The sequence below is a fragment of the Sorex fumeus genome, unplaced genomic scaffold, assembly GCF_029834395.1.
Source record: "Sorex fumeus unplaced genomic scaffold, SorFum_2.1 ptg000054l, whole genome shotgun sequence".
NCBI classification, from domain to species: Eukaryota; Metazoa; Chordata; class Mammalia; order Eulipotyphla; family Soricidae; genus Sorex; species Sorex fumeus.
This window is the reverse complement of record NW_026606111.1, coordinates 200,745-214,682: the sequence shown is the minus strand read 5'-3', so window position 1 is coordinate 214,682 and position 13,938 is coordinate 200,745. Positions and strand designations below refer to the sequence as shown.

The 13,938-nt window shown below is 57.3% G+C and overlaps 1 protein-coding gene across 1 annotated transcript in view; it reads left to right on the top strand.

The window, feature by feature from the left end:
* The window catches only part of NPHP4 (nephrocystin 4), a 28,839-nt gene extending 28,640 nt beyond the window's left edge, over window positions 1–199 (top strand). Inside the window, exon 28 of the mRNA XM_056125398.1 lies at window positions 3–199. Within this exon, the coding sequence (XP_055981373.1) occupies window positions 3–182 (180 nt within the window). The 3' untranslated portion in view covers window positions 183–199. The remainder of the gene's footprint in view (window positions 1–2) is intronic.
* Window positions 200–13,938: the final 13,739 nt, after the last annotated feature.

The following is a 13,938-nucleotide window of genomic DNA, read 5'->3' as shown; positions in this document are numbered from 1 at the left end:
AGGTGGGCCCTGGGGAGACCTACACCATGGGCCTCCACTTCCTGCCCACACCCCGCCCGGCCGAGATCCTCATCTACATCAATGACCATGAAGACAAGACCGAGGAGACCTTCTGTGTCAAGGTCACCCCCAGTGACGGGTCAAGGTCACCTCCATTGATGGGTCAAGGTCACAGTCAGTGATGTGTCAAGATCATCTTCAGTGATGGGTCAAGCTCACCGTCCAGTGATGGGTCAAGGTCACCTCCATTGATGGATCAAGCACCTCCCAGCAACGGGTCAAGATCATCATCAGTGACAGGTCACGGTCACCTCCAGTGACAGGTCAAGGTCACACCCAGAGACAGGTCAAGGTCACATCTAGTGACAGGTCAAGGTCATGCCCAGTGTCAGGTCAAGGTCACACCCAGTGACAGGCCAAGGTCATCTTCAGTCATGGGTCAAGGTCATCTTCAGTCACAGGTCAAGGTGGCCCCCCTGTGAGGGCCCCCCAGGACTCCTCCAGTAGAGGAGAGGCTGCCATCCTCTGCTGTGCTCAGGGACGCCCTCAGACCTGTCCTCTGGGTCCTCCTGGGCTGGAAAGTGGCCAGAACATCTGCAGGAGCTGTAGGGAGCCGGGCACCAGCGCCTGTGCCATGGACCCTGCTCCAGTGACTGTTCCCGCGAGAGCGGCTGGGGCTCGTGCCCGCGCTGTCCGCTGGCCGTGTCCACCCCCCATGGGTGCTGTTTCCTGTTCAAGCTCCTAAACAGTAAACACCAACTCTGCTGGGGATGGTCCTCCTTCTTGAGTGCTCGCTGCATCCTTGGGGCTTTTCTGCCCACGGCATGAAGGATAGGCAGGGCTGGGGGCCTGGCCAAGGCTGTCTCCATCACTGACCACCCCCCCCCCCACCGCCCGCAATAACCTGGGGTGATGCCAGGGCCCCACAGAGAGTCTGGCCCTGACCCAGCCGTGGCGAGTGCCACCAGGGGAGACGGAGCTCACACAGAGGGCTGGGGGGTCAGTGCCCAGGATAGGGGGGGTCAGTGCCCAGGATTGGGGGTTAGTGCCAAGAATTGGGGGTCATCACACAGGATTGGGGGTCAGCATCCAGGATTGGGGGGTCATCGCCCAGGATGGCGTCTGTCCGTTCCCTCAGTGCAGTCCGACAGGCGGAAGTGGCCGCAGCTGGCCAGGTGCAGGCTCTGAGAAGCCCTGTCCTTTGGGGTGAGAGCAGCCTGGGGCCCCAGGGGGCAGGGCCCAGCAGGGAGTCCCAGCGGCAGAGTGTGGCCCGAGTCCACTCCTGCTGGCCACTTCCCTACCCAGTGCAGCCAGAGAACCGCCCCCCGTGACACCATCCGTGGTCTGGCTGCTCAGGCCCAGTGGGAGGCCATTGGTGCTGAGGACATTGGCTCAGAGCTGGGACCTGAGTGTGCTGTGCGGGCAGCGCCCGGAGCTCAGTGCCCTCCAGGGAGAGGAGATGGTGGGAAGGCCCGGGGGGGCACGCCCGGGTGGGGGGGCTTCTGCTTTCTGACCCTTCACCCTTCTGGCCCCACGGTCTCCCTTATCTTCCTTAGAGATCCGGGGCCATTAGGGCCAGAGAGAGTTCAGCGGGGAGGCTGCTGGCCTGCATGAGGCAAGTCGCGGTCCTCCCTCGCCACATGGGGGCCTCCGAGCCCCACCAGGAGTGATTCTGAGCGCAGAGCTGGGAGTCACCCTCAGGCACTACAGGTTGGAGCCCAAAAACTGAGAGGAAAAGTAAGTCGAAGGTTTTTCTTAAATTGTGTATATATATACAATTTTTTTTGGGGGGTCACACCCAGCAATGCTCAGGGGTTCCTCCTGGCTCTGCACTCAGGAATCACTCCTGGCGGTGCTTGGGGGACCATGTGGGATGCCGGGGATCGAACCCGGGTCGGCCGCGTGCAAGGCAAACACCCTCCCCGCTGTGTTATCGCTCCAGCCCCTTAAATAATATTTTAACCTGTGGTAATTAAACATCGGAATGCTTTCATTAGACTTTTGTTTGGGGGCCACGCTTGACAGTGCTCAGGGCTTGCTCGTGGCTGTGTGCTCAGGGAACCGGATGGGCTTGAACCCGGGGCAGCCACATGTATAGGACCTTTCAGCCTCTGTACTCTCATCAGCCCCTACAAATTTTTTTAAGACCCTTTTTATTGAGGTCCGGGATTTACAATACTGTTTTTAAAAAAAGTATTTACAATACTTTCCCCCCACATCCCTCAGTCCAGACCTTGCCGGTTCCAGGCCCTCCCTGCCCTCTCCCTGTGGGCTCAGCTCTGAGACAGTCTCCAGTTCCCACCCTTCCCTCTCTGCGTTTCCTTATACTCCACACATGAGAACTTTCTGGAGTGTGTGTGTGTGTGTGTGTGTGTGAGCGGTGACGTCTACACATATACATGATCAAAGCTCCTGAAATTCTGAAATTTGTCAATGATAAGCTGACAAATTGTTTCAAAAACTCTCATACCTAGTATGACTAATTCATGCTATATTTAAAAATTGACCCGAGCTAGATAAATCTTTCAAATACATAATGTAGGAAGAGGAGAATCAGGAAAATGTAAAGGGGGCATCTCAATGGGTGCATGAAAGTGTCCAAGTGTGCTGGAACTGAGAAGGGCAGATTGACTTGATGTTAGAAAGCATGATAGGTGATTGATGCTTAAGCAACTGCATTAATAAGTAAAAGGTCGGGTTAAAATTTTCTGTAGTGGGGGCCGGAGCAATAGCACAGCGGGGAGGGCGTTTGCCTTGCACACGGCCAACCCAGGTTCGATCCTCGGCATCCCATATGGTCTCTCCAGCAGCGCCAGGAGTAATTCCTGAGTGCAGAGCCAGGAGGAACCCCTGAGCATTGCTGGATGTGATCCAAAAAGGAAAAAAAAAAGCCAAAACCCCCAAAACCTTCTCTCTCTGGCTTTATTGTCCCCACACGATATGTCTGGGAGTTTTTCTGTTTGGGTCGCTTTTCCTTGGGCCTTCAGGCCGCTGGTCTCGGAGCCTGAGCTCCTTGGCTCTGGAAAGTTCTTAGCCAGGATTCCATCACTAGTGGTGGTTCAGCAAATGCTGCGTCTGCCCTTCCCTGCGGGGATTTCCTTCCCACCTTCTCCCGTGCTTTTGTTGCTAGAAGCTTCCTGCATCTCATCTCGGAGCCCATAGACCTCCTCAGCATCCTTCTGGGCATGTGCGCACGCGCGCGCGCACACGTGTGTGTGTGTGTGTGTGTGTGTGTGTGCATGGGCATGTGCATGTGTGTATAGTGTGTGTATATGTGCATGTATGAGTGTGCCTGTGCATGTACGCCTGTGTATATGCATGTGTCTGCACGCGCGTGTGTGTGGATGTGTGCATGCTCACATGCGTGCGTGCATGTATGCATATGTGTATGTGTGTATTTATGTGTGTGTGAATATGTATGTGCACCAGTGTGCATGTGTATATGTTCACGTGTGCATGTGTGTGCGTGTTTGTGTGTGCATGTGTGCATGCATGTGTATGTGTGTGCACGTGGATGCATGTGTGTAGGTGCATTCGTGTCTGTACGTGTGTGCACATGCATATGTTTGTGTGCTTGTGTGTAGGTGTGCATGCATGTGTGTAGGTGTGCATGCATGTGTGTGTATGTATACATGTGTATATGCGTGTGTGTGTGTGTGTGCAGGGTCACCTACTGCACTGCTCATCTCTGTCCCTTCTGAGTCTCTCCTTCGCTCCTGCTTGCCCGAGCTTTGCCCCGCCTGGCTATCGTTTCTCTGTGCTCATTAAGCATCCCCTGTCATTCTCTGGGCTTCATGAGCTGGTCGGTGCCTCCCACCCGCCTGGTGGGCTTCTGTGCCTGCCCCCATTGTTTCTGCAGCCGTGCTGTGCTGGGGTCACCCCCTGGGACAGGGCTGGGCTGGGGGACAGGAAGCCCGCCTGAGTGGGCAGCTGAGGTGGCATGCGCCTGCTGGGATGGTGCTGGGCGCCGTGCCACCTGGAGGGTGGGAGACCGACTGCGGCCAACCAGAATCCCTCATGACTCAGGGCCACCCCAGCCGCTCCCCGCGGGTCAGCAGGGCCACACCTGGCAGTGTCCAGGGGTCCCTGCAGTGTGAAGGTCCAGCTCTGGGCTTCATACACGTGCTGGGCACAGACCCCAACTCTTCTTTTTGGGTGATGCTCAGGGGTTGTTCCTGCCTCTGCACTCAGGAATCACTCCTGGGGTGCTCAGGGGGGGGGGACCATACGGGATGCCAAGGGTCGGGTCCAGGTCGGCCACGCACAGGGCAAGCGCCCTCCCCGCTGTGCTGTCGCTCCGGCCCCGGCCCCTGCCTCTTGTTCCCTCCCAGTTGCTAACAGATCTGTTACATAAACACCCACGCGGCGACCATGGCTGTCCTGGGGCCCACGCCTGGCTCTCACGGGTGTGGGAGGGAGGGAGTGCTTCTCGGTCCCCTCGTCTTGAGCACGGGCTGCCGCCAGAAGCCCCCCAAGGGCACGTGTCCTCTCAAAGCTGCCGTCCCGCGTCCCCAGGGCCATGATTTCCCTGAGAAAGGCCGCTGCCAGCGCCAGCACCCGCCTTCCGGGGAGCAGATTCCATCCAGGGCCTCTTCAGGATTCTCTCCCTCCTCCCTGCCCGCCCGCGAAGGCGGCTGGCTGCGGGAAATGGAGCGGATGAGGGCACATTCCCTCGCAGTCTCCGCGCGGATAATGATTTAATGCTGTGTTTGTCTCTATTTAGAAATAAATTAAGGCGCCTTTTAGAATCCTTGCCTCGGGTCCTGAGGGTTTGGGGGAAGTCAGCCGTTAGCTTCCTTAATGACCATCTTTGCTCCCCGGCCTAGGCGCTGACCCCCCCCCCCCCACTCACACACTCCGTGTGCCCTCTGGGGGTTCGGCTTCCTCTGGGGGGGCAAGACCTTGGCAGGAAGGCATCTGAGTCAGGGAGCCCCCAGGGGCAGCGGGGTCCCCGCTCCAGCTCCCGGAGAGGTTGGAGTACTCAGTGAGCACTGTCCCTTCCCCGGTCAGTGCCAGCTCTCGGCCGGCTGGGCTCTGAGGGGTTGCGCAGCCCCTCTGCACACACAGTGGGAGGCCTGGGCCCTCATGGCGGGGGGCCGGGGGTGAACCCCACAGCTAGGCATTGCTCCAGCCGCCCCTCAGCCGCCAGCACCAGGCCAGCACGTCCCTCAGCTCAGATCACTGGGCGCTGCTGCAGAGGGATAAGCAAGTCTCACGCCCCCCTCCCCTACGCCCTCCCCTCCCAGCCTCTCCTCTCCCCTCCCTGCCCTTCCCCCACCGCCTCTCCCTGCCCCTCCCCTCCCCTCTTCCCTGCCAGCCCAGAGAGGCAGGTGAGTGGCTGGCTGGCCGGGAGGTCCATCCGTCAGCTGGGAGCCTGCTGTCACAGGAGGCAGGAGACAGACAGGAATCGATGAGGCCTGGGGACAGACGCTCTGGGGACTGGTTAATCCGAGAAGCAGCAGATCCAAGAGACTCAGCCGGGGCTTCCGGGGGCAGCCCTGTAGTCCCCCAGGGGCCGCCAGCCATGACAGCCCTTCAGGAGCGCTAGGATGGGGGTGTCGGCTGGCTGCCGTCCACTGTGTGTTCAGCAGCTGTGACGCGGGGTCACTGAGGTGCCAGGAGGGGTCTGCGCCCCCACCCCACCCCGTTTCCTCCCCGTGGACACGGTCAGCTGCCTTTCACCCCGTTACAGTGACTGAGGTTGGTGCTGTCCCTGGGTCCCCCCTTGGCTGCAGGGATGCAGGCACCCAGGGGCCTTGGTGGACAGGACGGAACGGCAGCTTTCTCAAGCCCTCCCTGCACCGGGCGGTCAGCGCCCAGGGAGATTATGGAGGGAGATGTGGCTGCTGGCCAGCCAGGGCGTCTGGCCGCTGCTTGGGGCGGGACTGGCCGCTATGTATGTCTGAGACTCTCAGCCAGCAGCTTCCAGGCCCTCAGGCTGCTCAAGAGGAGATTACCTGGAGAGTTTTCCAGGGAGATCACCCCTTGGACATGATGGTGAGCTGGTACTTCCCAGCTTCAGGCCGCGGGGATGTCCGAGGCCGGGCTCTGGGTTGGGAGCCAGAGGTGGGCGGGGTGCTCAGGTCCGCTGACCCCACTATCTTGGGGTCTCCCAGGCCCAGCCGCCACATAGGGTCTCTGGATCCATGGGTGTGGCCCCTCGGGGGTCCCCCAGAGGATGTGGGGGTGGTGCTGGAGGGGCTGTCTCCTCTGACCTCTGACCCCACGGCCCTTGTCAGGAGCTGGGTGACTTCCTGGCCCGCACCCTGAGCCCTCTCCCAGACTTCCTCCCCGGGGCAGCCTGTGTCCACTCCATGCGGGGTAAGGTGGTCGCCGTCCTGAGCACTGCTGGGCACACCGTCCCTCCACCCACGGCTTCCTGGGTGTGTGGTCGGGTGACACAGGCCCCAATTGCAGCCTGCTGAACCCTGGGGGAGGGGACAACCCAGACCCCTGCCCCGGAGCCTACAGGCTCCTGCCCCATCTGGGGGCAGGTGGGCAGAGCTGGGCCCCCAGGGCCAGTATTGAAGCCAGTCAGGGGCAGCCCGACAGCCCTTGCTGCCCGCGATCACCTGTGTCCCCAATCAGGGCCTGGCAGGGAGGGGGAGGGGGAGTCCTGGGCCCAACCCCTGACCCCTGACCCCTGATCCCTGGCTGTCTGATGGCACATTCCATCTTGGCGAGGGCTTTGGGGGCCCCTGAGGCTCTCGAGCTCTGGGACCAGGGGCCGTTGGTGTCCCTTCTTGGAGAAGGCAGGCTGGGGGGAGTGGTGGGGGCAGGCGCCTGGGGAGGGGGCTCTGTCCTGGCCCCAGCGGGGTCCCTCAGCTGACAGCAGGAGGGTCTCTGAGAGTTGGGGCTGCCCGGCCAGCCCCAGCGGGACCCAGAGGCCAGGTGCAGGCACGGCCCGTTAGTCACTCGACAATCCACAGGAGTGATGGCTCCCTCCCAAGAGACCACTGTCCTTCCCTGTCTCCGCCCGGGGAGATGACAGCCCAGCGCACAGTGACACCTCCTGGAGGAGACACAGGCAGCCACGTGGATCTCCAGTCTCGGGGACATGGGGGCTGTGGGGTCGCCCATTCTCTGGGCGTGGGCTCCCCACTCCCTGCCATCACCCTAGGTCTCCCGGGATGATGCACATAACGGTGGGTCACAGCCTCGTCCCAATCGCGGCCTTTTTAATTTTTGATTTGGGCATAAGAGCGGCTTCCCCGGCCCCAGGAGACTCTGGGAGGGGAGGAGAGCCCAGTCAGGACCAGAACCAGCCTGACAGTACCAGAGGGTCCCCAACAGGCTGGAACCGGGGGGGGGGGAGGGCCAGGGACAAGGGGCTCTCTATGTGCGCCCCTCTGCCGGACACGCTGGCCAGCTGTCCTCGTGGGCCAGAGGGACAGGGAGCAGAAGCAGACGGGGAGAGGGCAGCAGTCGGCGGTCCCCTCAGGCTGGGCCCACGCGCTGCCCTGGGGCTACTCCTGGCCAGCTGGAGTCACTACCCTCAGGGAAGCAGTGAGGGGTGGGGGACAGTGCTGTGCCCCCAGCCCCGACTAGAGCCTGATTGTGGCAGGAGCCAGCGCTTTCCCCGGAGACGCCTGATGGTGGCGCTGTTGGCCCGTGCCAGGCTTCACGGGCAGCCGGCGGGAGCAGGAGGGCGGGGAGTGTGGGGGCAGCTGGCCATGGAGGCCTCCGGGTGCTCGAGGGCCTGGCTCGGGGTGACCGTCAGCTCCGTCCTGCAGTGTCTCCCAAGCGGGCACTCGGGGGGCCCTGATGGCCTGGTCTGCCAGCCTAGAGAGCCAGGTGCGAGGGTCTCCTCCTCCGGGGTCCCGGGCCCCACTGACTGCGTGTCTGACCTCCTGCGCTACCTGCCCCCATGCCCAGCAGGTGGCCACGGGCCCCCAGGCCCGTAGCACGCTGGCACCTCGGGGGTCGCTCCCGGCCTGCATGGAGGTTGCCTGCGAGTCCCTGCCAGGTGCCAGGAGCTGGCGGCCTGTGCCTGGCACTGCCAGGAGCTTCCATGGATGTTCTAGTCGCGGCCTCAGTGGGCTGTAAAATGGGCTGCTGGTCAGTAGGGGCTTCCTGCCCAGTTGGGGGCTTTCTGCCAGGGGGCTGGGGGCCTTCCAGCCAGTGGGGCTGGCCTTCCTGTGTGTGTGTGTGTGTGTGTGTGTGTGTGTGTGTGTGGGAGGTTCCTGCCAGCCCTGGGGGGCTTCCTGCCAGCCTGGGGCCTCTGTTCTCTTGCAGGGCCGCACATTTCATCGTGGTCCCACCACAGTCTCTGCATCTCCTGTGCATCTTGACTGAGAATTTCCTGTCCTTGGGACCCTGTTTTCTACCTACTCCGTACCCCCTCATCCCGTCACTCCCGTCCTCACCCCATCCTCACTGTCCCTATCCCCACTCCCACCTGCCCAGCCTCACTGTCCCCCCACACCCCCCCAGGTCCCCCCCCTTCAGCTCCAGGCGGGGCGGTGGACAGGGACTCCGTCCGGATCGGACTTCCTCCCCCTTCTGGTGCGTCCAACCGCAGAGTGGGCAGCGCTGGCCTGGCCAGGATGAGAGGGTGGGCTGAGTGCTCCTCGCGGGGCCAGACCCCCGGGTGGGGTGCTCGACTCTCTCAGACGGCACCTGGGGATCTGGCCTCACCATGAGAGACGCGCCCACCCGAGTCTTCAGACGCCTTCCAGGGGCTCGGGAGCAGTTGGGGTCCCATTCCTGGCAGCTGGGGGCTCAGCTATGGGACCCCCAGCACTGCAGTGGCCCTGGTGGGTCCTGACAGTCATACCCACAGCTCCAAGTGTGGGGGGAGGGCAGCCCCCTGACTGAGCCCCTCCTGTGAGCCCCTCCTGCCACTGCACCTGACACCCTCCTTTCCAGGCGGGGCTGCCCACCTCCTGCAGGGCTCAGGCCGCTGGGGAAGAGGAAGTTCGTCTCCTCCCTGGTTTTGCCCCCAAACCCAAGGGACTTGGGCTACGTTGCCCTGGAGCTCTGGGAGGGACACCCGCTGGCCCAAACTTGGAGTGGCCACCACACTCAGGGGTGGCCCAGAGCCGACCTGGGGGTCCGAGGGCCCCTGAGTCTGGGCACTTAAGGGGGGGCCTGAGTTCGGGGGTGCCTCTACTCCCTCAGCCCGTAGGGGCTCCTGGTGGGTTCCCGCAAGCTCAATGGGTTCCCGCCCACTGCAGCAGGGACAAGAGCCTGGACAAATGTCCCCGGCCCATGGGTGCAGCCCCAACTTGCACGGTGGCCATGTGGTCCCATGGGTGGCGCCCCACCCCCGCCCCCTTTCTGGGACCCCTCCCCCCATCCTGCTCCCTCAGCTCCATCCCTGGAACAGGTCAGGGAAGATGACCAGACCCCACCCGCTCGCCTGGTGCCCGCAGCCCTGGCAGGAGCAAGCACAGAATCGGTGTAGAGGGACTCAGTCTCGGTGTAGACGGATCCCGTAGTGCTCTACTGGTTTTCGGACTCCTTGGGGTGCTGGATGCACAGGGTGAGCCCTGGGGCAAGACTTGAGGGGCGCGAGAACCCCCACTTCCGGGCCCCGCCGCAAGGGCTTCTGGGAAGTGTAGTTCTCACCGGGCGCTGAGCAGCTGCCATGGGGTGGCATGCGCGATGCCCGCTGTGCACCATCGCCTCGTGCCCAGCCCGAGGTGGTGGGGCTTGGCTTGGCTCCTGCTGCCCCCTGCGCGCTCCTGCCGGCCAGCTCAGCGCCAGGGCGTGAGTTGAACCTCACACGTGCGTCTCGGCCAGGTCCTCCTGGAGGGCCGAGCTGGGCATCGGCCCATTCCCCAGCCGGTTCTGTAAAGGGTGTGAACACGGTGTCCGCTGCCGGCGCACTGGGCAGAGGGCGGTCTCGGCTATAGTTTAGGTTTCCCGGCCTCACCAAGTGTGCAGGAACCTGGGCTGGACGCAGAGTTCTCACGCTCAGTGCTACTGCATCGCTGGGCCTGTTCCTGGCTGTCCCGGTCACCTGAGTCCACTGGGAGAAGTCCTTACCTCTCTCCAAACGCGCATCTCTCTCTCTCTCTCCCTCTCTCCACACACACACACACACACACACACACACACACACACACACACACTATTCTCTCTTTTGAGTTAAAAGCAATTGATTCAAAACTTTATTTTAGTAAGTCACAACTGTTGATACCATTCTGGAGTTGAACTTAGATAACAAAACTCCAATATTAAAATCAATAAGTATAAAAGTCCAACTTTTTAATGGCAAGATTGTATCTCAACATGGGCTTGGCAAATCCTCTGAGGTTTTACTGAGCTGTTGGTGGCTGGGCACCTTCTGCATTTCTGCTGTCATTTGTTGAGCCTGGTCTGCCTCTGGGTTGCTCCCCGTCTGATTCAGTGGCTCCCACTGGGTTGGGGGCGTTGAGGAGTTAGGAGGTGCCCAGAGACCCGGGTCTACCCTCCTTGCCAAGGATACACACCCGGAGGCTGTGGGAGGCTGGGCTGTGGAGGTCAGGGACTTGGGGTGGGCATCTGGGGAGGCTGCCTACCCCCACTCCAAGAAAACCCCAGAGTCTTCTCATTTTTGTAAATAAGGTTTTTTTTGTTTAATCAGATTAAAATTTTTAATTAATTTTTTAATTGAATCACCGTGAGATACAGTTACAAAGCTTTCACGATTTAATTTCAGTCATACAAAGATCGAACATCCATCCCTCCTCCACCAGTAATTAAGTTTTAATAAAACTATTGTGTTTTACCAAAAAAGCGAACTTATGGAAGTGGAGAGTGAGAGGAACTTGGAGTTCATTTGATTTGTGAATGAATTAAGGGCTCACCAGGAGGGACCTCGAGCTGGTCAGGGCCAAGAACCAGCTCCCTGGTGGTCAATGCTGGCCGGTGGCCAAGGTGGGTGGCGTAAGGTGGACCTTTGGGGTCTTTTTTTTTCTTTTTGTGTCAAACCCGGTGATGCACAGGGGTTACTCCTGTCTCTTCACTCAGGAATTACTCCTGGCGGTGCTGGGGGACCATATGGGATGCTGGGAATCGAACCCAGGTCAGCCACGTGCAAGGCAAATGCCCTACCTGCTATCGCTCCAGCCCCCTACCTTTGGGGTCTTATATCCTGGGCCAGTGTCCCCTACCAGATTTGACAGCCCCACCCTCTGGGCTCCCCACAGTCTCAAGGGAAACTGAGGCACGGCCTGCTCGGAAGGTGTCTCAGCAGGTCACCCATGGGTGGTGACAAGGTGACCACTTGGGGCCCCTACTTCTAGAGGAAAAGGCAGTGCTCGCTGCCCCTGAGGTGCCCCCGTGTGGGAATTCTGAGGGTGACCTTGCCCTTCTGGGGGGGCAGTCACTCCTGGGCACCATGTCCTCACTGTGGCCTCACCGCTGGGGGGAGGGGACCCCTTAGGAAGAGACGTGGGGGTGTGCGCCACCCTCATGAGGTGGTCCCGACAGTTTGCACCCGGGGTTAGTGAATCCGCGTGTGCAGGACCCGGGAAGCTGGGGGGAGGGGCGCAGAGACCCGAGATCGCGTTGAGGTTCAGTTTCGTTCCTCCCTTGTCAATTTGCCCTCAGTGCATCCTCTGTAGGTTCTGGAGGATTTGGACACATTTCCAGAAGCTTCAAAACAGACAGAGGCGTGACATGACACACGTGGTGGGGACGTAGGGGTCAGGGAGCAGGACCCCATCTGGCCCTGCGGCCCCCCACTCAGATGACAGCTCTTTTATTTCTTGAAGCAGTTTTTTGTAGTTTTCTTTGCTCCAGTCTTTCACCTTTTAGTTAAGCTGATTCTGAGGTACTTGATTTTTCTGAGACATAATTGTGAATGGGATTTTTAGAAAATAAACTTTTGCCCCCAATATTTGAATAGACAGAAGCCATGGACTTTTGCATATTCATTTTGTAAGCTACCACTTTGCTATATAAATCTATGTTTCTAGGAGATTGTTTTTGTAGAGTCTTCAGGATTTTCTAAATTTAGCATCATGTCATCTACAAATAGTGAGAGCTTGACTTCTTCCTTTCCTATCTGGATGCCCTTGATATCTTTTTCTGCCTAACAAAAAAGTACTTCCAGTGCTATATTGACTAGAAGTGGTGAGAGTGGGCAATTTTGTCTTGTGCCCAAGATTAGAAGGAAGAAGGAAGATTTTTAGTTTTTCCTCATTGAGAATAATGCTTGCTATGGACTTGTGGTAAATAGCTTTGATCATATTGAAAAAAGTTCCTTCATCTCTTATTTTTGTTGAGAGTTTTTATCATGGGTGGGTGATGGATCTTGTCAGATGCTTTCTCTGCATCTGTTGATCTGATCGTATGGTTTTAAATTTTTCTCTTATTGATATGATATTGGGCTGGAGCGATAGCATAGTGATAGGGCGTTTGCCTTGCACGTGGCCGACCCGGGTTCGATTCCTCCGTCTCTCTCAGAGAGCCCGGCAAGCTATTGAAAGTATCCCGCCTGCAGGGCAGAGCCTGGAAAACTCCCCGTGGTGTATTCCATATGCAAAAAACGGTAACAAGTCTCACAATGGAGACGTTACTGGTGCCCGCTCAAGCAAATCGATGAACAATGGGAGGCCAGTGCTACAGTGCAGATATGATATTATGTTGATTGATTTGTGTATGTTAAATCATCCTTACATTCCCAGGATGAATCCCACTTGGTCATGGTGTATGATCTTTTTGATGAACGGTTGGATTCTATTTGCTAGTGTATTGTTGAGGATCTTTGAATCTAGGTTCATCAGGGATATCGGCCTGTAACTCTCTTTTTTGTGGTATCTCTTGGTATCAGGGTGATGTTTGCTTCATAGGAACTGCTTGGGGGTGTTTCTGTTTCTTCAGTTTTCTGGAAAACCTTGAGAAGGACTGGCCGTAGGTCATCCTTGAAGGTTTGAAAGAATTCACTAGTGATTCCATCTGGGCCTGGGCTTTTGTTTTTGGGAAGACTTTTGATAACCATTTTAGTTTCCTCAATAGTGATAGGTTTGTCCAGGAATTCCAGATCTTCTTGGTTTAGCCTTGGGAGGTTAGAGGAATCCAGGAATTTATCCTCTTCTTCCAGTTTCTCTTGTTTCGTGGTGTACAGATTCTCAAAGTAATCTCTGATAATCCTTTGAGTTTCTGTGGTTTCTGTTGTGATGTTCCTCCCTTCATTTCTGATTCAGTTTATTAGGGGTCTCCCTCTCTCCCTTTCTCTTTTATTTTGTGAGTCTTCCTGGTGGTTTATGAATCTTGTTTATTTTTTCAGAGAACCAGCTCTTGGTTTCATTGATCTTTTGGATTGTTTTATTATTACTATTATTTTTTGATTCCAGTTTGTTAATTTCAGCTCTAAATTTTAGTATTTTCTTCCTCCTGCCTGGTTTGGGCTCCTTTTGTTGGTTGTTTTCCAAGATCTTAAACTGTGAAATCAAATTATTTATGTGGGCCCTTTCTTCCTTCCCGATGAATGCGTGCAGAGCTATAAACTTTCCTTTTAACACTGCTTTCTCTGTCCCAGAACTTCTGTTAGCTCGTGTCCTCATTTTCATTTGTTTCCAGGATTTCTTTTGATTTCCTTTTTGATCTCCTCTCTAAGCCACTGGTTGTTCAGTAGTGAGCTGTTTAATTTCCAGGTGTTTCATTTAATTCTCTGTTTCTGTGTGTGATTAACTTCTATTTTCAGTGCATCGTGGTCTGAGGAGATAGTTGATTTAATTTCTGTTCTCTTGATTTGATGGAGGTATGTCTGTGGCCCAGCATGTGGTCCGTCTTGGAGGATGTCCCATGTCCATCGGGTAAGAATGTGTATTCGGCTTTTTGGGGATGAAAAATCCTGTATATATCTACTGGCTCCCTCTGTTCCTTTTATTCCCTCAAAACCAGAATTTCCTTGCTGAATTTATTCTGGTTGATCTATCAAGAGGCAACAGAGAGGTGTTGAAGTCTCCAGTTACTATTGTGTTGCTACCAATGTCCACTTGAAGT